The sequence below is a fragment of the Canis aureus genome, chromosome 17, assembly GCF_053574225.1.
Source record: "Canis aureus isolate CA01 chromosome 17, VMU_Caureus_v.1.0, whole genome shotgun sequence".
Taxonomy (NCBI): Eukaryota; Metazoa; Chordata; class Mammalia; order Carnivora; family Canidae; genus Canis; species Canis aureus.
The window spans coordinates 1,003,202-1,028,002 of record NC_135627.1 but is presented as its reverse complement, the minus strand read 5'-3'; the positions used below and the strand labels follow the sequence as shown (position 1 = coordinate 1,028,002).

Below are 24,801 nucleotides of genomic sequence, written 5' to 3'. Positions count from 1 at the left end.
AGTTGATGCAAAGGAAAGCAGAGCGAGTACTACAGATCACCTGTTTTCCCGATCCTATCTTTCCCTGGTTAAGACGGTTTGTGGTCGCTCCTGTGGTTACTTAAAATCCTCTACAAGTCAGGGGTCCCAGCTAGACAGAGCAAGCGTGCTCACCAGGTGTCGAGTATGCAAGACAGACACCTCTTACTATTACACGTTTTCCCGTAAGGAGTGCTCTCCTGTGAACAGTTAACATGTAACCATAAAAACTCCAGGTGCTTCATGGTAAGATTGCGAGGTAGTGGCATGGTGATTTTTAGTTTGAGGGAACAGAAACAATTTCATAGCTCACAAATTTTTGAGATTCTTTGCTTTGATTCACTTGTGTCACACCCAGGATTGTGTGTCTCATTTCTGCTCTGCTCAGGCTCCAGGAGAAAGCTGCTGACACCATAGAAGCTCTGCAGAAGGCCGGGATCAAGGTCTGGGTTCTCACTGGGGACAAGATGGAGACAGCAGCTGCCACCTGCTATGCCTGCAAGCTGTTTAGGAGGAACACACAGCTGCTTGAACTCACCACGAAGAAAATTGAGGAGCAGAGTCTACACGACGTCCTGTTTGAGCTGAGCAAGACTGTCTTGCGCCATAGCGGGAGCTTGACAAGGGACAACTTCTCAGGGTAGGCAGTGCCCCCATCCCACCACAGAAGGGCTGTGTGCCTTCGGCACCCCTGCGGGCAGCCTGCCTGGTCTGTCCCCGGGGGTCCCCACGGCATCAGTGTGTCAGCGGTGAACCACGGAATTGGGCCAGAGTCGTGTCTTTGCAGCAAGTGTGATGTGTCTTTTTGCATAAGATGTGTGTGTGTGTTCACTTTTAAACTGCTGCTTATGGGTGCAGGCTTGACTGATTAATAAAATACTAGGGTTGGGATCGTTCTCATTGGCTGATGAGGCACTCAAGGGCTGTATTGCGGATTCCTCTGGGTGTCTGTCAGTGGAGACAGAAATATTAATAATGCATGATTATTTCTCTGTTGAGACAGAGCCGGATATGCCCATGATTGTTTTTCCCAAGAACATTCAGCAGTTTTCTCACATTTTATCAATGCTGTCCTTGCTGGTATCAGATGCATGATCTGAGGTTAAGATTTCATGGGAATCATTTTAGATTTTCATTAATGTAGTAAAGCAAAAGCAGCTCTCTCATCCTATGCAAATGTTAGATTATTCATAAGGAGTGGGAGATGCTTCCCTTCACCGATCTGCAGGATTCCTCTGGGGGATTAGAGATGATCTTGTAATTTTGAAACCCAGCAAAAAGACATATGCTGACCGCACTCTTTCCAACGCACGCCCTCCAGCAGGATGCCCCATGAAGGTTAGCTGCAAGCCTGCAGCCCGAGGCTGGTTACTGTGGCCAGGCTTCACAAGTAAAGACAGCTCTACAGGCCGCAGGCACATGTTCCCCATCTGTTGTGGAGAAGTACTAGAATCTGCACACAAAACCACTAGAACTGTGTTTTCTCTGCTTCGGTGGCATGAGATTGTGTTGTTAAAACTCAGTTTCAGGGGATGCCTGGGTGGCTCAGCAGTTGAGCATCTGCCTTCAGTTCAGGGCATGCTCCCAGGTTCTGGAGATCAAGTCCTGCATGGGTCTCCCTCTGCCTATGTCTCTGCCTCTCTCTGTGTGTGTCTCATGAATAAATAAATAAAATCTTTAAAAAAAAAAAAAAAAAAAAAAACCTCCATTTAGGGACGCCTGGGTGGCTCAGTAGTTGAGCATCTGCCTCTGGCTCAGGGCATGATCCCGGGGGCCTGGGATCGAGTCCAGCATCGGGCTTCCCACGGGGAGCATGCTTCTCCCTCTGCGTCTTGTGAATAATAAATAAAATCTTTAAAAAATAAAAATAAAAAATAGAACTCAATTTAAAGTGTGGTAGAGGGTGTCACATCCAGTGCTCTAAAGACTATATTGATAAAGCAAGGAACCCCAGTTTCTTAATTCCCTGATCATCAATCTATAGCATCTGTAGACATCCCAAAAAATTACATAGTCTTTTGAAGTCTGTGGACTTAGCTACTGAGTAACCTCTCTGGTTTGTGTAACTAAACAGACTGTCTGCAGACATGCAAGACTATGGCTTGATCATTGATGGAGCTGCGCTGTCTCTGATCATGAAGCCCCGAGAGGACGGAAGCTGTGGCAACTACCGAGAGCTGTTCCTGGAGATCTGCCGAAACTGCAGCGCTGTGCTCTGCTGCCGCATGGCACCCCTGCAGAAGGCTCAGGTCAGGCCTGCCCCGGCCTCCACAGGCCCTGGGATGGGTGGACACCCAGAGCCTTGGCGTAGTTCTGACAGCCTCTACTTTTCTCTTTTTTAAATCCAGCAAGGCACCACCTTTTAAAACTAGAAGCAGGAATGGCAGGCATTAAACATGGATCTTACTTGGCTGGTTGTGGTTAGTTAAGAGTTGTCTGAATCACGTGGACAATCGTCCCAGTGGAGGCTGGGAAGCCTGGCCCTGTGTGACTCTTGTGAAATAAAACCACATCACAGAGGTATAACCTCATCTATAAGCATCTGTAGGAAAATCTGTCAGAAAGACAGAAGGGTGCAACTGCTTATTAGGTACCTGCTGTTGTTAGGGAGACAGACACAGTTAACCCACTCGACCTATGGAAGGATTCTGCTGTATGAGTGATGTCATGCTAATTGTACAGAGAAGAGTAAGACCCAGAAAATTGGGGCCACTTGTCTGCAGGATGTGCTTGGAAACTCCAGTCCCAGCATGGCTTCTGGCCTGTAGGACTCCAGACTCCTGTTCTCCTACCACCACATGGTCCACTGGGGACACACGGAAGACATGTTTCTTTTCGGTATTTTGTAAAGTGTTATAGAAGACACATGTAAGCACGGGGTCCTACTGGTGTCAGTAAACCTATAGTATGTCTCCCTTTGTCCAGCCACATTTTAGATCAATTGCTCTTCAATTGTTTATGAAAGAAATCTGTCACTTCTCAGCTGACCAAGGGACCAAGGGTTGGGGTAAAACACTGAAAACTACATGTGAAGAGCTCGTTTCTAGCATATGTAGCACACCACGTGTGTGTGGCACAGCAGAGCCTCTAGAGGTACCAGGACCCACCCCCGATGGGCACCCATGAGACCCAGGAGCATGGCTGCGGGGCTGCCCCACCCCCACACCCCCTGCCCTGTCTTCTGTGTCCGACTTCACATAAATCTCGTGTCACCACGTCCAGGAGGACAACTCAGGACTTTATGTTCTATTTTCTACCATGTGTTCCATGGTCCCTTTTTTTTTTTTTTTCAGTTTTTAACGGACTTTCACAAATATTTACACATATTAGCGTTTCAGACTCTTATCTCGAAGCAGCAGGCAGTCCACACGCCACTCCTCATCTTTTCCATCTTCCACCCTGAACCGTGGCACTTAGACACATAGATGGAGAAAAAGTTTGCAAAGAAATGCATACTTGAAATTATTAATTGTATCAAATTGCCAGGTAGGATTTGCACACGTGGCAAGTGCGAGGATTAAAAAAGCAGGAGCGCTGAGGAGGGCACTTGACAGGATGAGCACTGGATGTTATATGTTGGCAAATCAAACTTCAATTAAAAATATATATATATATGAATGAAAAAAAATAGCAGGAGAAGTAGCTCAGTGCTCAGCAATGGATGCTCAACACCACCTAGCGTGTCTGGTAGCCAAACGTGCTGTTCAGGTGCTCCCCTAGGTTTACCGACCATCTGCTGAATCTGTGTGTGCTGCGGTAGCTGACGGCTGCTTCCTTCATGTCGTGTTTCACCAGCCTTTCTCAGTCTGTTGCCTATAGTCACTCTAGCTGCCTTTTCTTGACTCTGTTGTACTTCCAGCATGAGAGGATCCATCCCGTGTGCAGAGCGGCTTGAACGGAGGAGGGCCACACCAATCAGATCACTGTCCCTTTCTCCTTGACTGACTTGACATCTGTGTTCTTTCTAGTTAGTGAATAATCTGTGCAGATGGAGAACAGAGAAGATAAATGCTACGTTTCTTTATTTTCCAGATTGTTAAATTAATCAAACTTTCAAAGGAGCACCCCATCACGTTAGCCATTGGTGATGGCGCCAACGACGTCAGCATGATCCTGGAGGCGCACGTTGGCATTGGTGAGCCATCTGCGCCTGGGTGCCCATGAGGTGGGGAGGGGAGGCAGTGGCGGGACCCGCCACCTTGTTGGTGGTGCCTTGTCTGCTCCTGGCTGCTTTCCCCCCCAGTGCTGAGAGTGGGTCTCCTCCCACAGGTGTCATCGGGAAGGAGGGTCGTCAGGCTGCAAGGAACAGCGACTATGCAGTCCCAAAATTTAAGCACCTGAAGAAGATGCTGCTTGTTCACGGACATTTCTATTACATCCGGATATCTGAGCTCGTGCAGTACTTCTTCTATAAGGTAGGAGGGTGTCCCTGCTGTGGCCGCAGGTGGTGTGCTAAGTGCTCCACAGTGCAGTGCAGCAAGGGGCAGCTCAGGAGGGGACACAAGTGGCCGACAGGGAGGTGGTACCATGCTGCCCCCAAGACAGGAGGTATGGCCCGCCTTGTGCACAGATTCGGTGGGGAGCCCGGAGGAACCTCGCCATCATCACGTGATTGAGAGAAGGCAGTTCTTCTGTGAGTCCTGGAGATGATTCATTGATCATGCTCAGGCCACGCTGAGTCCCTGGACGCCGTCCGCTCACAAGGCAGTGTGCCTGGTAGTGCCATTAAAACAGGAGCAGACTTTAAAACCTGTCCCCCACGCTTCTGAGAACGGGGCACTTTGGGGTCACTTCCTGCAGATATGGTGTATTACAGGGACAGCTGAGGAGGGGAGACACCTCTCACAGCACACTCTTGGACTAACTGGCATGTGGCTTGCCTTTCAGAATGTCTGCTTCATTTTCCCTCAGTTTTTATACCAGTTCTTCTGTGGATTTTCACAACAGGTGAGTCCTGCTGACTGGAGTCAGAAGCTTCCCGGGCCTTAACTCCCTTCCCTTTGGGGTGGCTTGAAGGGGCGAGCAGGCTATAGGGATAATTAGGCTATAAGAGGAGCAGGCTACAGGGATGAGTAGGCTATAAGGGGAGCAGGCTGCAGGGGGTGAGTAGGCTCTAAGGGGAGCAGGCTGCAGGGGTGAGTAGGCTATAAGGGGAGCAGGCTGCAGGGGTGACTATGCTATAAGGGGAGCAGGCTGCAGGGATGAGTAGGCGATAGGGGGAGAAGCCTGCAGGAATGTGTAGGCTATATGGAGAGCAAGTTCCAGGGGTGGGTAGACTATAAGGGGAGTGAGTAGCTTACAGGGGTGGGTATGTTATAAGGGGAACAAGTTGCAGGGAGTAGTAGGCTATATAAGGGGAGCAGGTTGCAGGGGTGAGTAGGCTATAAAGAGAGCAGCCTGCAGGGATGTGTAGGCTTCAGGGGGCAGCAGGTCAGGGGTGCAGTGCCCTCCACCCCACACCCCTGTGCAGCCTATCCTCAGGCAAACTCAGGAGCAAACATGGGGGCCCAGTGGCTCCAATGGGCTTGCTCATGTGGCCCCCAGCAAGGTGCCTGGCGCATGCCTCATGCACATGTGGGCTGTCCCAGGATTTCTGCCCCTGACCGAGAGGATCAAGTTGGCACCTGAGACCCCCTCCTGAGTGCCTGGTCATCGTGTCCCAGGAGAGCAGCAGCAGCCCTTCAAGGATCCTTCCCCCTGCAGGGTTGGGACTGGGAATAATTGACACTTGAAGATGGCATCCAAATTGCAAACTTTTCAGCAACCTTGTTTGTTGCAAGTTGGCAGTGGCTGAGGGAGGGATTCATGGGACTGTGGCTCTAACCCTCACAGTTGACGTCATGAAGGGTTGAAAACGTCCTGTTGTCTATAGCTACAGAAAGAGGACTGTATGATTTTTAAGATGCTCATGTTTCTGGGTCTTTGCAAATTAATGTATACGTTTAAACAAAACGTGAAACGAGTTTGTTGAGGGCTGCAGAGCGCGGTTCTCAGCGTGGTTCTGTCCTCCCGCAGACTTTGTACGACACTGCCTACCTGACACTGTACAACATCAGCTTTACTTCCCTCCCGATCCTCTTGTACAGCCTGATGGAACAGCATGTCAGCATAGACACGCTCAGGAGAGACCCTTCCCTCTACAGGTACAAGCCCAGTGGTCCCTGCACGCCACTTCCCGCACAGAAACCCCTGCTCTGGTTCTCTCAAACCCAGAAGCATCCCCTTCAGCTGGTACCCTCGCTTCCATGGGAAGCAATGTGACTTCAGTAAATATACTGCGAATTTAGAGCGAGGATTTGAAATGAGCCTGTCAGCCAGTTTGTATCTAACAGGCTTTTTAGTAGTTAGAGGAGGACCTGGGATCAGAGCTTCCATCCCGGTGACTCCAGTGGTTTGTAGCCTCCATTATCCTTTAAAGCCAAATACATTCCCTTCCATGAGATAAAAAGGAAAGTTAGTAGATCTGATGTCATAGCGCTCTTTTTTGCCAAAAAGTGTTTTCTAACAATTGGGAAAAAGTGTTTTTCTGCTGTATTGGAGTGTACTCCAAGATTGCTGGCAGATTCAGTATGTTAACTGTTTTTGTGGCTTTTTAGAGTAAATTCCTCATATCAGATGTTAGATGCGTGTGTAGTTTTAAGAATGCACAGATTCTGTGAGTACTTACCCGGTTTCCCTGGTGGTTACTGCCTGACAATGTCCCATGGAGGGTTGAGCGGTGCCCCCCGGACATGAGCACCAGTATCATCCAGCACTTACTGGGGGCGGGGGGGGTCCTGCACCCACACACTGCAGACTGCTAGCCAGCGTCATGGCCTTCGTCAGAGCGTTGGCCACGGCATTGTGTCTGGGAGCCCTGGAGCCCCGCATGATTGCGGTGGGCAGTAAAGCAAGCGTGGAGCTCACCGTATACCATCAGGGTTGGCCTCCTGTGGGCTAACAGCTATACGAGTCGCAGCGGGAGCTATGCCCGGAGGCTGACACCCACAGTTTGCGTGACGCGAGAAGGTCCATGGGCCTTGTGTCCTGATCCATTCACAAGCAGACATGTGAGCGTCTGTCTGCCTTAGGCACATCCGTGTCACCCTGGAGGGAGGGAACCGAACCCATTGTCTGCCCTTCACCTTTGATCCCATGGGGATGTTGTCCATGTGGTCCCTGTGCCATTGTAGCATGTTTGCTCTGTTCACTGTCCTCTGGCTCTGCTTCTGTACCGTGGCTGCCCCAAGGCCTTGGTGGAGCCAGGCAGAGCATGGGGTGAAGGGACGAGGGGTGTCCAGCAGGTGGCCATAGGGTAGGCGGCCAGAGCACATGCAGTGTGTGACATGGGGACACATTCCATGTGATGGCATGGGGAGGAGCCTGCTGGGATTCCCCCAGAAGGCTATGAGATCAGGGCCAGCCCCAGTGCAGGTGCAGAGGGCATTAAGCAGAGGAGGGGAGCCACACCTGCGCAGGCAGGGTGGCCCCCTGCAGACAGACCCTGGGTCCTGGGTACAAGGCCCGATTCTCCATTGCCCACTTTCACAGCCAGTGGGCTCTGCAGCCTAGGGTAGCACAGTGGCCAAAGGGATTTCCTGGACAGATGGTCACTGCAGGGCTTGGAGACGGCCTGGTCACCTTGGGGATTTGGTTTTACTGACCTGCAATCTCACCTATTTGCTTACACAGAGATATTGCTAAGAACGCTCTACTCCGCTGGCGTGTGTTCATTTACTGGACATTCTTAGGAGTATTTGATGCTCTGGTATTCTTCTTTGGTGCTTATTTCATGTTTGAAAACACGACGGTGACCAGCAATGGACAGGTTAGTGTGGAACCACATCTTGTTGGCTGGGCTGCTCCAGGTCCCCATCGGGCACGGGGCAGGGGGGCCTGTGCGGCCTGGTATGTGGGCGTCAACCCCTGGGGGCCGCGGGCACCTGTAAGTGCTGTGCTCTGTGTGGCTCTGCTCCCCAGGGAATACCCCTCTTGAGAGCTACAGGCTTGTGGGAGCCCGTCCACCACTAGCTGCTCCTCCAGCTATGCCCATCACTCTGGCATAGCCTATTTCTTATGGGAATTAATTTCATATTTAACACATTGTAGCATTTTTTTACATACTTACCTTAAGTATCTGTTGTCTTTGCAAGGAGTAGATTTGTAGTTGGCTGATAGCCAGTCAGCCCTCTGGTCGTTTGCATAATCTCTGGGGGTTGTTTATTCGTATCTTGCTTTTGTCTTTTTGCCACTGGCCTCCCTCCCCACTCTCAGATAATGACCACCAACACACACATGGTAAGAAAACTGTGGGTTTGTCCTTTATGTTTTGAAGTGCATTAAAAATAAAATATTTCTCGAAATATTTTCACTTGTGGCGACTTCTGTGTGCTTTGTCGGTAGAAACCTGTGGGCTGCCGCCGGCCCCCACGCGGGGCCAGCGCTGCATTAGACGAGTATGTCTGCATCTGGTTTTGTACTTGCTGTTTCTTCTCTCAGTTTCTGTGTCAGGCTGGCCAGCCGAGGAAGTGGTGGTGTTTAAGTGGATTTGATATATTTAAACGTCCCTTAAACTTCCATGCAAGCACCGTCCCAGGTACGGGATGCCCAGTGGAGACGCAGCACCAAGTGTTGGGCGCAGGTCAGGAATAGCAGGTGCACATGGGGGATGCTCAGGTGCCTGGGTTTAGCAGCCGCGCTGACCCAGCACTGCTGGCGCGTGCAGGAGGTGATCTGTGGGTAGAAGCTCCCTGCGCCGCATGAGGGCCTCTCCTCCTGCTGAGTCCTCCTTCTGTCTCTCGGGAGCACACTCTCCCTGCCAGGTGGGCGGACTATTCACTGGCGAGTGGCAAGTTTTTTCTTTCCTCTCATTACTAAAAGGTGCTGCTCTTTCATTGTAACTTAAATCAACTTTTCCTAAATTGATCTTGAAAAACGTTTTAAACATTTCATTGGACTTTTTTTAAAGCTTGACCTTTTTTTTTTTCTTTTAAGCTTGACATTTTTCTAGGATTCGTTCTTTGTCTTTGTTCACCTGGGTAACCCCTGGACGCTGGCAGGGACTGTGCTCCTGCAGGGCATCCACGGGACTTCTGTCCTGCATGTACCTTGGGAAGAACTAAGATTTTGTGTCTCCAGAGCTGGGACGTCTAGACCGAGGTCAACTGTCAGTACCGCGAAAGGCTCCTCACCTGGGCCTGAGTTCAGACAGATTAAGGACTGTACAGATTAAGGACTATACAGATTAAGGACTGTACACTCTCGGGCACTCAAACTCAGGGGTTTTGTGTAAAATTGATGGTACTATTTTATTCCGCTCCTTAGTTGCCTCCGTCTCAATAGAACTTAGCAAAGTGACCGGTACCTCCCGAGCATCCCTAGGACACAGTTTCAGTGGGAATGGATATGCACGAAAATATGTGTGTGCCTGTGCACCCTGGACGTGGTCGTGCCCAGGGCAGGCACGGTGTGGCCTTGCAGTGCTGGTCCCTCATGAGGCCTGGGCAAGTGTCTCCTCCTCGTGCTCAAACCCCTGGAGCCCTGACATGCTCCTGGCCAAGCCCCCTCCAGCTGCTCCTCATGCTGATGAGGGTCAGGGGGCAGTGGTACCTTGCAGGAGTTCCTGCCTGTTCCTGGGTGCCTTCTGCTCTCCTCCTGACTGGCCTGTTTCCATAGGACGCCTGGAGCCTGCAGGGTACCTGAACCCTGACCTGTGGCCCAGCGCTTATCCTCATTACCACCACAGGCTGCTCAGTAGCCCAGCAATACTGTGCCCTAGTGCGCAGGTCAGTTGGTACCAAGTAGGGCCTGTAGTGTGAGGTGTTTGCCCACAGTGACGTGTTTGAGAGGCAAAGTTTCCTGCAGTAGACGGCGGAGAGCCTGAAAACCAGCACTGTGAGAGCGAGTGAGGAGGAACCACAGCACCCGCGGTCTTGAGGGAGCACATTTCCCTCCCGTATCTGAGGGGACAGGAGCCCCCAGAGGCTGGGACAGCCCAAAGCCACTCCATGCAAGGAAAGGCCAAGGTTAAATGTCTGCTGTTCTGACTCCAGGGCCCCCCACAACTCCACATGGAGCCTTTCTCATCAGGATGGTTTTCTTACATTCTCATCGGCTTTGGTGCTAAGGTGAGATGGCCCACAAAACTAGGATGGCACTGTAGCCTGGCTCTGTAGTAACCCGGGTACATTGAGGGCCAGTCTCCGGCGGCTGACGGTGCCCCTGGTGCATGCACAGCAGGAGTCAATGCCCGTCCATTCTGTCCAACCACCCTTCCTGGCCAGAAGCATTTCGGGGCATGACGTTCAGAAGCCCCATCCCATCGACCATGGGGAGGTGAGGACTCCTTGAGATCTACATCATCCCGTAGGAGTGTTCGTAGGTCACGTGGGGTGTCAGGGGATGCTCACCATCACTTCTTGGTAGGAACATGTTCTACGCAGACACAAGAGCCAAAGCCAACGTTATTTCTCCTGCTGCCGCAAACTAGAGCACTGAGACCGTTCCTCACTCTCATGGAGCAGCAGGTTCAGCTCTGGACGGGGCTGGCACGTGTGGTAACAGAAGTCGGCTGACACAGAGGCCAGATGGTGACCGCACACACCCTAGAAATAGGGAGTCTGTGTGAAGGGAGCATGGACGGGATTTTTATGGCCGGGATCTTGAGAAAACACAGTTATGTCTGTTGTGGAATATTTTCACACGTGAAAATAAAGTTGGTTGGGTGTGAGGGCTTTTGTGAGCAGAACACTTTCCTACAAGATGCTCCTGGAGAACAGAGGCCCGGTTGGGGGGGGTTCCTGGGGCTCGTGGGTGCTTGCTAGGTGTTCGTGTCCCCGACAGAGGCTGGAAAGTCCCTGGAAGTCTGTGTGGAGGGGAGTGCTCCCGTAGGACACCAGGCCAGGCCTCCTCCTGGGGCGGGACGGATGGCACACAGGGAGCAAACCCTCTGGACAGCCTAGCACAGAGGGGGACAGCTGACTTGGGGGGGCATCCTGCCTCCCACCTCTCTCCCCCAATCCAAAGAAATCATGGTAAACAACTTCAGTAATACTAGCAGTGAGCCTTCTACCTGCAGCAAATAAAGACATTAGGAGGGTGTTTGCAGAGATAAGTAGACTGCTTTCCCTTTGCGCCTCCACCACTGCTGAGAAAATAGGTTCTAACTCCCTTACGTGAGAAGCTAGTTGAAAGGTACATTCCAGAAACGCTTTCCTCCAGAAAGGTGTACAGTACATTTTGTGACTCCCCCCGCCCCAAACCTATGTGGAGCTGGGTTCGAGAGCCCTTGAGAGGCTAGTGGGAAGCTGCATTCAAGGGATGCTTGTTCCCAGAGTTAAGCGCAGTGATTTCCATTGGGCCTCCAGCCGGGTGTGGAGCTGGGGCCTAACTCCAGCGGGTCAGGAACTGCCTGCCCAGGGCAGCACCAGGGCTCGCAACCTCTCCGTTCTGGAGTCGACACAGCTGTGCGCTTCTGCTGCGTGCCTGTAACCATTGCAGCCGAGGCCCACGTGCGCTGCTGGCGAGGCGTCAGGAGACCTCTCCCCGGGTCTGCTAGTCACCAAGTCTACGGATCTGCCAGCTCACGATACTGTTGGTGCACCCCTGTGCCCCTGCTGTGCACCCTCACGCTTCTGCAGTTTGCTGTCATCTGATGCTTCAGAAGTGTTTCCATGCTCCCTGCCCTGTTGGGTGGTGACCACAGGCTCACGGTGTCAGGAAGAGCAGGAGGCAGGCCTCCCGCCAGGCCCCCGTGACAGGCCCACTCGGGGTCTGGGCTGCAGGCTGCCCCAACCTGCTGTGGCTCACCCTGTCCTTTTGTCTGCAAACATCGGCTTCCAGCAAAAACAAATGCAGTGTTGTGTCCTGACACCCTGCTGGCCGAGCACTTTCACAGGCTGCTGCCAGCTGCACCCGGTCCCAGAGTTTAACATTTTTCCTGCCCCCAAAGTTAACATTGACAAGACAGCACTTCCTGACCAGAGTTCCTTCCCTGGGCATTACTGCCTGTTAGGGCTGGAAAGTTGCAGGCTTTCATGGGGCCGCCCTGAGCGGTTAGCACACCCAGCCCCAGCCGCGAGATGCCAGGAACTCCCTCCCCAATGCAGCCACCAGCACCATCTTGGGACTTTGCGGGTGTCCCCAGAGGCAGAGTCGCCTCCAGGAAGCCCCCCGTGTGTCAGTGTCAGAAGCTCGTTTTGCTCCCAGGGATGGGCAGGTGTCAGTGGGGGTCAGTGGGGGTCAGTGGGGGGTCTGTGGGGGCCCGTGTGCCACAGGAAGTCCTCGCGGCAGTTCAAGGTCCTACAGGGAGCTTCCTGCCTCCCCGGACGTGTGCAGAGGCCCAGTAACTGTGCCCCCGGAGCCACATGTAGATTCGTCCTGTGTTGAAGTCACCACACACAAAGCCGTGGTGTTCCAGCTTTTTAATTCTTTGTGAACTAGGGCTGCTTTCTTTCAAAGAAGTCGTAGGTGCATTTTCTAAGAGGCTTGGTCCCCGTACACCAGGAGGAGGCTGTGCTTAGGGGATTCTGCAGAAATCTCAAGGAGAATAGCTCCCGTGGACTAAAATCCCCCAAGGACTGGTTTTTCCCCGATGAGAAAGTCAGTATTTTGCTTTCTGTGTCTGTGTCTGTAGTTGAGAAATGTCTTGTTTTTGTGGTTTGAGCCTGTGTTTTTACTAGTGCAGCTTCGCGGTGCCACGCAGAGTCTCGCTGCCCCCAGCACCCCCCCCCCCAGCAGGTGGGCATGTCCCCCTGGGGGCTGGGGGCTGGAGGCCAGCACTCGCCTGCGGGCCTGCCTCCAGTTCCCCTCACCCTGTGATCCTGGTTGGTGACATGGTCATGACGTGGTCATGCTCTCCCGCCCACCAGCGGCTGGTGGTTGGTTCTCAGGGCGGGCAGGTGTTTGAGTTTGGAGGACAGTAGCCAGCCCTCCTGAATTCACTCTGAAGCCTGCAGGAGGGCAGAGCAGGGAGCGGGGCCGTGTCCCTCCCATGTGAACACAAGGCCGCAGAGCTGCAGAGCTGCAGCCGCCCTGTGCGCACCACGCTCCAGCTCCTGGGGACTCTGTCCCCGCCGTCTGCCTTGTTGAGACACTGTCTGTTGAGTGTGGAGGGGCCGGCATCCAGGGCCTAGCAGGACAGGCTCTGAGCCCTTCCCTGAGCTGCTGGCCTGGCCCTGGCTTCTGTCAGTGACAAACTTGGTCCCTGTGTGTGTGGGGTCTGGGCTTCTGGCACGGAGCATGGTGAGACAGTCCTGTTTCGAACGTGCAGGGGGAACTGTGTGTATTAAGTGGAGACTCTGGACTCTTTTCCCTACAGATCTTTGGAAACTGGACGTTTGGGACGCTGGTGTTCACCGTGATGGTATTTACAGTGACACTGAAGGTGAGTTCCTGCCACAGACATTCCTCCTTACGGCCCAGCCAACCACTGTGGGCGCGCCACCCCGTCTGTCATCAACTGGGCACAGGCTGGACACCCCCAGGCCCGCAGCCCCTCAGGATGCAGCCCCCCCAAGCCCCACACCCCGGGCCCACCCTCCCTAGGTCCGCACCCCCCGAGGCCCCCCCAGCCCTACACCAGGCCACCTGCTCTGTGAACTAGAATTACACAGAAGGTAAATGAGGGAATGAGCTTTTTATTGGAAACGAGTCAGATTCAAATTCTTTTAAACAGCGAGCAGCCCCCCCCCCCACACACACACAAATAGTCAGTGAACGTCCTGGGGGAAGTCATGTCTTGTCGCAGTCAAACCAGGGTCCGTGTTCAGTGTGCATCCTCGGTGGGAAGGCAGCTGACAAGGTAGCTGCTCCACTGGGTTCTCCGCGTGTGGGAGACGCTCCAGGCGTGTCCCTGGGATGTGTGGGCGGTGCCTTCTCTCCGGGGGAACCTCAGGTTCCCTTCCTCAGCAGGTTTGTGTGGGCGCTTTGGCCGCTGGGGAGCCAGGGTGGTCTGTCCGTTTGCCTCTCTTCTCCTTGGCTTTCAGTCCTTGCTACCGCGGCCCCTTCCAGCCCACCTCACCGCCCATGTCTGTGTTTCAGCTGGCGCTCGACACGCACTACTGGACGTGGATAAACCACTTTGTCATCTGGGGGTCGCTGCTGTTCTACATCGTCTTCTCCCTCCTCTGGGGAGGGATTATCTGGTAGGAGCTCGGGGTACTCAGTCCTGCGGAGCTTGCTTCCAGAGCCCCAGCGTGCATCCCGCACGACCTCGTTCCTGCGGCAAGGCAGGACCCACGTTCTCTGTGGGGGAGCAACGCTGAGTGGCACGTGATGAGGCTGGAACGTGGGAGAGTGGGTGCCCAGGCTCCAGGGACCTCCTTTATTGCAGGTCAGAGGAGACCTTTAACCCAGGGCCTGGGAGGGGGCCGGCCTGCTCATCTCGGGTGTCCTGGCTGCCTCCCGGGGTGGGTCCCAGGTTATATGTGTGTCTGGCGTGTTGAGTCCAGCCTCCCGTGCTGCGGCAGTGGTGAGCAGGTGTCATGGGAACACCGGCAGGGCTGGCCCAAAGACCACCCAGGACGCTCAGCAGAGGGGCAGCCGAGTCCCAGTGCTCTGTAGAGAGATTGCCGTGGCTGCCAGGTTAAAAACAAACCTGAGTGAGACGTGAACAGGACAATAAACCCATGGTGCTGGGTTGGTGGCCCCTGTTAGGAGCGAGGAGTGGCTGTGTGTGGCATCTCTCCTGGTGCTCTTATTGCCATACCTTGGCTCGTTGCTGTTCCTTCTGCCCAGACATCCTTTCAGACTAGCCGACCCTGTGAGCTCTTATGTATCCTTCAGAACCCCATGCGTCAGCGCCCTCCTTGGGCTTCCCTTGAGCCCCTGCGCAGTCAGGGCAGTCCCACCTTGTCACCCGGTTGCCTAAGCTTTCGTCCCTGCTCCCATTACAGCACATACTGCATTTTCTGTAATTCTCCTGTGTGCGCCCCACCTCCCTGTGAGGCAGAGTGTTTCCTGGGATGCAGCTGGGACCTGGGAGTGCCGCCCATGGAGCATGCTGGCCAGAAACGTCTTCCCCCGTGTGGTCTCCCCGCAGCGGGCTGCCCGCCCCACCTCTCCGAGCTTCTCTGACCTCTAGTGCCAGCGCTGTGCACTGCACGCTCTCTGGGACCTGTAGGTGCTGAGCTAGGTGGTTTCCAGCCTTGATCCCCGAGGGCCCACAGTTCATCCTGAAAACCTGTGAGCCCAGCCCCCGGGCCTGGCGTTCACCACTGGTCCCTCCCAGCTCCTCTCATGGGTCCTAGTGTAGATATTTTCTTGAATTATAGGTTTGCCTGGGTGGGAGACCATTTGTGCTATTTTCATAGGAAAATGGCTTTTTTTACAGTCTGAATCCCGGGTTAACCAGCCCTGCTGATCAGAACCTGTGCCGTCCTCTGCGTGTTAATAGCCAGTGCTCAGGTTATGATTCCGGGATACAAAAAAAAAAAAAAAAAAAAAAAAATCACCAATTTTCATGCTTTAAAGACATTTTGTGCTGTCCTGAAATCTCCAGAGGACTTCCCCTGTCTTAGGGCTGATTTGTGGAATTCCTGCCTCCTTCCCCCACTGCTTACAGCCCTGCGCCCCCTGCTCACGAGTAGTTAGCGCACATGGGCCAAGTGCCCTGAGGGTCGGTGACAGTGGTAAAATCTCCGGGAACAGGTGCAAAGATGGGCCCGGGTTTTGGCGTCCCCTGGGTGACCACCGACCTGCCCATCTGTTGTTTTCTAGGCCATTCCTCAATTATCAAAGGATGTACTATGTGTTCATCCAGATGTTGTCCAGCGGCCCAGCCTGGCTGGTCATCATCCTCCTCATCACTGTCAGCCTCCTTCCTGACGTTCTCAAGAAAGTCCTGTGTAGGCAGCTGTGGCCCAGCGCCACAGAGAGAGTCCAGGTACAGGCGGGGCCACGGGGGTGGGCCCATGGGGGAAGGAAGGGGGGGCTGTGTGCATGCCCTGGAGCCCAGCCAGAACAAGCGCTGTGGTCACTGTAGGGAAAGCAGGAGAGGTTTGTGCTTGGCAACGTGATGAGTCCTCACAATGCCGCGGAGGATTTTAAGCATGAACCCAGGTGAGGTGCAGGGTGACCCAGAAGCTAGTCAGCCGAAATAGGAAAAGATGGGCAGACAAGGACTCAGCCAGCTCAGAAGGCAAATTCTTCTTTTGAGACTCTGAAAAAGTGTTTTAAATTAATTACCTTGAAGGCAAAGTTGCCCAAGTCTCGGGTGTGGGGGATGTGGCTAAAACACTGGCACTGACTCTGGGAATTCTGGTGAGCACTAGGGTCCCACACTTTCCACCATCCCCACTGAGGCCAACAGGCGAGTGAGTTCTGGGTTCGGGAGAGCAGTGACCTGTGCAGAACGCCCACCCTGGCTGACGAACAGCAGCAGATGTCACTCGGAGCTTCCCAGAACCACTCTGGGCTGCTCGTGTTCTCAGGGAGGGCACACTCCCTCACCCCTCACCCCAAGATCTCGGGGAGGTGCAGAGCCTTCATAAAAGAAGGGAGGGTCCTGCCAAGTATGCAGAAGGCAGAGCAGGACTCTCCCTGCAGGTGCATGTCTTCCCTGTGGAACACAGGTGGGCCTGCAGGTGGGCGGATGATCCATGCCCTCTAGGGCCAGGGGAAAGCTCTGGAAGCTCAGATGGCCCCAGCACTCAGGCTCCAAGTGCAGTTGGCCGGCCTCTGGGATGGATGGGAAAGAGCTAGGCCCCCATGGGGTTTGCAGCGAGTGAGGTCCCAGCACCGTGTGCCCCTCCTCCACCCAATTCAGGGATTGAAGGGGATCAGGGTGGGCGAACTTCCTCTGAAGCCTCGGTCTAGTTTATAACATTGGGCATAGCGCCCCATCCCTCCCTGGTGGTTCCCAGCTTGAGCCCACGTGTTCGTAGTCAGCCTGGCAGAGCGCAGGAGTGTGCGTGGATGCCTGTGCTCTGAGCTCTCGAGCGACACTGCCTTATGACAAGTGTGGATGGCCGTGAGGAGGAGAGGCCCTCCAGGAGGGGTTGTCCCGGAGGGGGCATCCAGGGATACGGGCTTCTGGGAGGGGGCGTCCAGTGAGGGGGCATCCAGGAGGGGGCGCCCGGGGAGGGGGGCATCCAGGGTAGCAGGCATCCAGGAGGGGGTGTCCTGGAAGGGGTGTCCAGGAAAGGGGGCATCCAGGGAACGGGGCATCCTGCGAAGCAGGGAACGGGGCATCCGGGGAAGGGGGTGTGTGGGGAAGGAGGAGTCCGAGGAGGGTTTCCGCCCGGGGGGCCGGGTTGTTCCGGGCAGAGACCCACTCCTGGTTTGCTTCACGGTGACGGGATGCTCGAGGGAGGTTCCTGCGATTGGGCTCGGACCGCCTTAACTTGTTTCTCTCTTCCTTCCTCCTTCCCTTGTCTCACCTGTCTGTCCACTAACCGCCCCCACTTGTCTCGCGGCGCGCATGGCCCCTCGGCCCCTCTGGGACTGCAGACTAAGAACCAGTGCCTTTCTGTCGAGCAGTCCACCATCTTTATGCTCTCTCAGACCTCCAGCAGTCTGAGTTTCTAACGGAACAAGGTGATGCTTTTCTGTCGTTTGGCGGTGGGGTTACAGTCGCAGGAAGAGAGGGCCGCCTGCTCGCTGAGAGCCATCCCCCTCTGCTCCCGGGCTGGCCTCTGCTGTCCCGGATGTGCATGTGTCAGGAGCTCCTGGGGCGACCTGGGTCTGAGGGCTGCCCAGGCTGTGGCCTGTGCTCTGTGTCCACGGGAGGGGCCAGGTCCCCACGCCCCTGGCCAGCGCTTAGGGCTGCACACTGGCCAGTGGCTACCAGCGGCCCTTGCACGCAGGTGTGGGTGCGGCCCCTCCCAAGTTGCTGGAGCCTACGTGAGCCGAGTCGTCTCAGCACCACACCCTCTCTGCAGCCCGTGGCGCGTGGACAGCAGGACCTCCTCACTCATGCACCCATTCCACGGACAGGGAGACTGAGGCCCTCCAGAGGGCCTTGCAGAAAAGAGAGGGCTCGGGCTGAGCCACTCCGACCAGGGACAGAGACAGAGAGATGTGTTTGGGCCAAGTAGTTTTTCGAATTTTCTTTTAACTTTTTAAAAAAAAAAATCTGTTTTAAGGAAAAGCCTCTACTTTGCTGTACACGGTAGTGTTGGCTTATTTCTTGGCAGCACGGGGCCACATCTGTGGCAGCTGCCGGGACTCAGTGTGCCCACGAGTAGCCAAGATTGTAGGGGCACATCTGCCCAGGGATGGCTTTGCCCGTTTCTCGTCTGTTTGTCCATGTGTCTGAATGCCACATTCACGGAGGCTTCATATCAGAGATGCTTTGAAAATATGTGTTTCCTGGTGCAGCTGAGTTCATTGGAAAATATCCCAGTAAGAAAAGGTTGTTTTATTTAAATGACTGTTCATCCTCAAGTTCAAATACTGTTTTTTTAACTAACAGGATGGTACATTTTTTAACTTCTGGTAATTATCAACAATCAAAATTTTTCTACTCTGGTGCCATCAGAACTTGCTAGAATAAATGACATGATTCCATCTCACTACGTACATACTTGGAAACGTTTGGGATGCACGTATTAGAAGGAGCACCATAAGTCATAGGATGTGCTTATGAGATGGATTAAATCTTGCCAACTCTGGGCTAGAAATACATGACTGCCCTCTTGACGGATGAGGTTTGCTATGAGTTGCTCTCACAGCCGCCTCTGGCTGCTTGGGGCAGGCTGGTGCTGGGCGGCTGCAGCATCCACGGCCACACCTGCACCGGCCAGAGCACGTGGTATGCACACGGGCGGGCGCTTGTGCTTCTGGGAACCCACCCAGACACCTGCAAAGCTTTGGAGGAATAGACCTGGACCAGTCTTCCTTTATGTGGATGGCATTTCCTTCCACCTGTTCTGCTAAAATCAAAAACGTCACAGGCACCACAGGTTTTATGTGTTTGCCTACGTAACCTACGTGTACGTACTTGCACACGCATTCAGCTGGGTTAGCCCATGCCCCGATTAGTTCATCCTTCCCCTCGTCAGGAGACATCCTGCATCTCACACTTCATACTTCTTCACCTCTTAAAATTCCCTCTTCCTGGTGACCGAGACCCTAATACGTTTGACTAGAAAGCCAGCATTGGGATGCCTGGCCGCATTGACCTGCGGCACTGTGACACCCACACCTCTCGGGGGTCTAGCCTTGGGTGGGACTCATGTGTCCAACAGGAGTCGGGGCGGCGGACGGGGGCAGAGGGACAGGCAGGTGCAGTTCCTCCCCCGGGGGTAAGCACTGAGGAAGCTGCGTGGGAGCAGCCAGTCTGGCCCTTCCTGCTGAGCTGCCCACGGGCCCTCAGCCCACTGCCCGGGCCTGCCCTGTTCTCCTCTCCGTGCCCTGTCCTGACCCTCGGTCTTTGTCACGTGAAGGGCAGTTAGGAAGACCAGCTCCTTCCCTGGCAGCGCCCACATGGAGAGCCTGTGCCCATCCCACTGCCCCCAGCTCACATGGACGTCCAGGGGACACGCACTGCTGGCTCAGGCCCCATGCCCGGCTGTGAGGCAGGGTCACACTCTCCAACGGGAAGTGCTTTGGGGGCCAGGCGCAGCCCCTCTCAGTATTTTTCCTCACCTTGCAGCAGAGCACGAAACTCAAAGCATCGGTCGCTGCTGCGCCGAGCATGGACGGGCCACTTCTGAAGGACCTCTTGCCGCGGCCGAGGCGCCATTAGCCAAGGATAGGTAACAGTGTCTGCCACACTGCTGGCAGGCCTCCTGGGTGTGCTGTGATCCTTCCAAACTGTCCATTTTTCCTCCAAAGTTTTGCTGTGCTGTGCCATTTTGGTAACAAAGGTTCATGATGAAAAACAAACACTTTTTACGCACACATGTGTATTTCTCCCAGGTAAGTGACCTGAGCATGGCTGGGCTGCCTGTGGCTGTGTACAGCACGCACATACTCACATGTGCCATGGCCAGCGTCTTTCCACATGCATTTATGGGAGGCCACTCACCCTGCGTGCCCTGTGGTTAGTCTGTGGAACAAAGCTCATGCCTCAGCTGTGGTCCTGGAAGGAGCTTCCTCTTAAAGGTGTATCAGGAAAGACCAAATTGTGAAAAAGTGGGATATTGCACAATTCACATTGAATACACCCAGGCAGACGTCTGGCCCAGGTCCTCCGTTGTCCATCAGCCGACACGTGGAGCCGTGTCTGCCCCAGAAAGGTGTGGAAATGCAGCCACATGCACGAAGCACCCTGAGCTGGGCTTCAAGGCACGACAGGCACACCTGCCTTCTTGTCCAGGAGCAGGTGTGCCTGAGGACGGTAATCCCTGGAAGACCAGTTTCTCCTGCACTGCTGCCCCCATCCCTGCTGCCTGGTAAATTTAACAATGTCTAGGCGAGGTTGCTGGCCTCCTTGGGCCCTGAGAACCCACACAGACCATGTTTGTGTGCGTGGAGGAGACCCTGGGCCCCAGTCTCGGTCCCCAGGCAGTCTCTGTCCCTCTGGCACAGGCTTTACAGTGACTCACCTCGGGTGTACCTGACGGTGGAGCCAACCAAGCAGGGTAGCTGTTCGTAGCCAGAACGCGGTCAGCACGCTGGTTCCATATTCTCAGTCATATGGGACACACAAGCCCGGCCTGTGTCTGGAACGGGAGTCCCCACAGGCAGCGTCAGAGCAGGGTAGGCAGGGTTCCTGGTAGGGGGACGGGGTCCTGGGACTGACGCTATCCTTTCTGTTCTCCAACAGAGCACATGCACGTGCGGCCACGACCACCTCCCAGAACTCACCCTCCTGGCCTGTCCACAGAGCCCCAGCCCCTGGGCCATGTTCCAGGCCCGCACACAAAACAGGTGACGCTGACGTGGCCTCCCTCAAGGGTCTCCCGCACAGCTATCACCTCCCAGTCCTGCGCCCCACGGGCACTGCTGGCGGACGGGCCGCCAGTCCAAGCCTCTGAGAGCCGCGCACGTGTACTTCTCCACACCCCCCGGGGAGGCACAAGAACAACCGGACTTGTCTGGAGCACACGGCTGGCGCGCCGCCTCTCCTGGGTCTGGGGGTCCCACACGGCCTCCCTTGGGCTTCAGTTGGGCTGCAAGGAAGGGCGCACACAGCCCGGGGCATCCCGGGCCAAGGCCTCTAGTCTCAGGTGCCACCAGAGGAGGACACCGTGTGGTGGTGACCATCACCCCGAGCAGGGCTGGCCGCACCGCCATCAATCCTGAGCACAGCGGCCCAGTCCTCACTGTGGGACGTGCTGGCCGGGCCTCTGTGCTGCTTCGTCTGCAGCACTCCGGTCCTCGTGCTCCTGGAGCTGGCCAGACTGGAACCTGGCGTCACCTGTTCCCACAGCCCGTCCACGTCCTGGACTGTCCTGCTTCTGTCCCACCTGCCACCTAGCGAAGCTGCTTGTCGGGATCTGTCTGAGGGGGAGTTTGCCTCTCCAAGGGAGCTAGCGTCCCCTGTGCGGATCTCTGAGTGTTTCCCGTGCCCTGGCCTGTGGAGGAGAAAGTACTGTGCGTGAATGATTGGCAGCTCTGTCCACTGAAGCCTTCCCAGGACACATTCAGAGGTGGTTTTCCTCATGCCCCACAAGTAGAGCCTCCCCGCGTTCTCTTGTCGGGGCGCTTGTGTCACCGGTTCCAGGGGAAGGCTGCTGGCCGGGCTGTGCCGATCAGGCCCCTTCAAGGTCCCCCCAGGGACCGCATCCACCTCCCAGAATCTGTTTCAGGCCGACACAGGTCTGAAGGTGAGGCAGCATCTGCATCCCGAAAGCAGGGTGGCCGCCCTGGACCAGACCTTGCGTTGTCAGATCTCTGCCATGTTGCGATGGACTGTCCAGGGGGTCAGGTGGGGTGGGCAGACGTTCAGAAGGCTGCCGTGCTGATAGTCCCCATCCCTTCTCTGGACCGCTCTTTGCTTCTAGAAATAACTCTTTGATGTAGCCTTAATGGTCCACAAAGACATTTCAGTCAGATTCAAAGTTTGGATGTTGAAATAGATGCCTTTTTAGGAAAGCATCACCCAGAAGCTCAACTACAAGCAGGCCCCTTGCCCACTGTGGGGTTCCAGGCCGCTGCTGGGACCGGGGATGCTGGTGCGTGGACACGGAGTTGTCTTCGGAGTCGCTAGGTGCCAGGCATTTTTGAAAGTCCAGATTTCACAGCTTGATTGTATCATGTTTTGCCTATAAAATATTTATTTGAACTGGGGGATGAATTAACTGAGTACACAGAGTAATTGGGATGAGTTCAGGTGAAGTAGAAACAGCATACCAAAGACCAGGAGAAAGGACGAAGAGCGCCGGGGTCTCCGTCCAGTCCGTCCTGCGTCCCCCGCGTCCCCACGTCCTATGTGTGGTGGCGCCCCGGACGTCCCGTCCGCGCTAGACCCTGCGAACAATGCTGTGTGTGTTTTTACAGCCGTTTTTAAGAACCTAATATGGGTATACACGTCATACCTGTAGGGGGACAGATTCTCTGTATGTTTAGTTAACAAATTCTTTGTAATGTATTTTTTTAGAAATCTTAAAATTGCCTTTGCACTGAAGTATTTTCATAGCTGTTTCTATCTCTTGATTCATTTATTTGTTAACATACCACGTCTAATTTTTAAAGTATTTTTTAAAGCTTTTATTTTTTAAGTTGACTAACTTTTGGCCACTTTGCATTTAAATTCTGGTGGGAGTTCCAGCGGAATGTCTCCATATCCAATGAATGTGAAGTCTCAGATTTGATTTTGTTCTCCCTGTTTGTGTTTGGTGCTCCCAGCAGCAGTGATTCACTGAAGGCATATTTAGAGCACAATATTTTGCTTGCTTGCTCTTCATAGTTGATTGCAGATTTCATCTGCTTTTTGTGTTTTTTTTTTTTTTATTTCCATCCTTCGGCCTTAAAATAGAAGCTTCTCGATGGATGGTTCGGTATCCTCTCTCCCCTGGGCTGAGACAGTCACTACTTAACCTCTGAGAATGTGCATCTCATTGTGGAAGTCACTAACCCCTTACACGCTCCAGATGGCTTTCACCAGATGGTTTGGGAAATGCCCTGAGACTGCACCCGGTCCCTGGACACGGACAGTGGGCGGGAGGCAGAGCGGAAGAGCCGCTGGGATGGATGTGTGCATAGGACCCGGTGCCACCTTTCATCTCCACTAGTTCCTGTTTACTTGCCTTAAAATGACCTTCAAGCAAGTCCTGTCAACTTTAAACATTTTTCTTAGTTTTGGAAATCTTGTTCAGGACTGCCCGCGTTAATGAACTCCCACACTGGCCCCAACTTCTGGTTCCGAACGGCGCACCATCCATCCCCTTCAGAGCAGGTCACCAATAAAGCACAGGTGGTCCTCACCGGGTCCTCGTCTCCTGCTTTCAGCAACATGTCCACTCAGGGCCACACACGTGCACGTGCACAAGCTCGCACGCACGTGCACACACACACACACAGTGCGCACAGACATGCTCCCTGGGCTCCAAGCATCCTGCCTCCTTCCCAAGGGGACCCTGCCAGGAGCTCCATGAACACAAGGCTCCTTGGACCTCGGGCCCGGGGCGTGCAAGGGGGCTACGGATGGACGATGCTGCAGGGCCGCTGCCTAACAAGCGCCGCCTCCTCAGGGAGGCCTCCCGGCTGACGCCCCCCACAGCTCCGCCCCTAGGACAGGTGGCAGAGAGCAGTGTCTGGACCTCCGAGCTGCGGGGCCTCTGCCTGCACCTGGGAGCCTTGGCTGGCCCTCTGCCACGGGCAGCTGGGGGAAAAGCCATCCTCCCCTTGGCAACTCCGGTTAGAACCCACATCAGCCAGTCCCATGCGTTTGACTCTGTAGGGTGAACACAGACCAGACAGACCCCCATGGGGGCGGTGGCTGCCCGAGGAAAGGAGGCCCACACGCCCGGCTTCTGCACTGGCGAGTTTATAGAATTGTTGTTTGGCCTGGTGAGATTTTGCAGCTTCAAGTACAGAAATGCCTCCTACACGCTGTTCTAATTAGCCTCAAATTGTTGCACATCAAGTGTCCCGTGCAGCCTAAAGCGAGTTTTCCAGGCTTTTTCTTTAAAAGCACGAAGTTTGTCCGTGTTGCACTGACTGGTAATAATCTAATGCAACTCCTCCTACTTTACTTTGAAATCCACATTATTCATGTAACAGCTCTGGGTCATATTTCGGTGTGTGGTTTCCTGCCTTCTACATTTCTTTTGGAAACTTCCCATTTAAAAACAGGAAAAATGTCAGTTGGCAAATGCATTTTTTTTTTTAAGTTAGAGGGTTAGGTGAATGGGAGTGAGAATCATTCTGATATTGTCTATAAACAAAGCTTTAATGATGATGCGTTGGAAGTATTAAAGTGTGATTCTACTTTTGCAGAAAAAATCTAAAGATCAGTTTATATAGCTTTATTTTTTATCTTATCGAAGTATACAGAATTTTAATATGCATATATTGTCTCTGACTTAAAATTATGATGTGCATTGCCATTTAAAATGTCCATTCATTATGTAATGCAATAAAAGAATCTTCAAAATGTATTTAACATGAATGGTATCTATAGTTGTCATCATCATAAATACTGGAATTTATTTTTAATTATGAAATATAGTAGGTGCAGTTAAGATAATAAATCAGTCTCCAGGTAGTAATGTTTGATTGATAATAATTCATTAACCCACTTTAAAAAATTAAATTGTGATTAAACCAAATCTTACATTTCTGTAAAGTTTATTTTGTATGCTACTGGTTTTAACTTTTATTTCTGTAGATAATATCGATGATAATTATATCAGACTTTTCTGCAGATTATTTAAGCAGGAAACTTGAATCTGCTTGCAATAAAGATGAAAGAAA

The 24,801-nt window shown here is 53.6% G+C and overlaps 1 protein-coding gene across 8 annotated transcripts in view; it reads left to right on the top strand.

Annotated features, from left to right (window-relative positions):
• ATP11A (ATPase phospholipid transporting 11A) overlaps nt 1–24,801 on the top strand; it is a 128,475-nt gene extending 103,674 nt beyond the window's left edge. For 2 of the 8 annotated variants that reach the window (XM_077854919.1, XM_077854912.1), the window contains 12 exons: nt 407–658; nt 2,093–2,267; nt 4,051–4,153; nt 4,288–4,433; nt 4,906–4,965; nt 6,034–6,161; nt 7,690–7,825; nt 8,272–8,295; nt 13,316–13,381; nt 14,038–14,141; nt 15,715–15,880; nt 20,708–24,801. In XM_077854919.1, coding sequence (XP_077711045.1) covers nt 407–658; nt 2,093–2,267; nt 4,051–4,153; nt 4,288–4,433; nt 4,906–4,965; nt 6,034–6,161; nt 7,690–7,825; nt 8,272–8,295; nt 13,316–13,381; nt 14,038–14,141; nt 15,715–15,880; nt 20,708–20,815 — 1,468 coding nt within the window. In that variant the 3' untranslated portion in view covers nt 20,816–24,801. Of the gene's footprint in view, nt 1–406; nt 659–2,092; nt 2,268–4,050; nt 4,154–4,287; nt 4,434–4,905; nt 4,966–6,033; nt 6,162–7,689; nt 7,826–8,271; nt 8,296–13,315; nt 13,382–14,037; nt 14,142–15,714; nt 15,881–17,445; nt 17,533–19,591; nt 19,695–20,707 lie in introns of all 8 variants that reach the window. The other 6 variants (XM_077854914.1, XM_077854913.1, XM_077854916.1 and 3 more) reach the window with 6 other exon arrangements.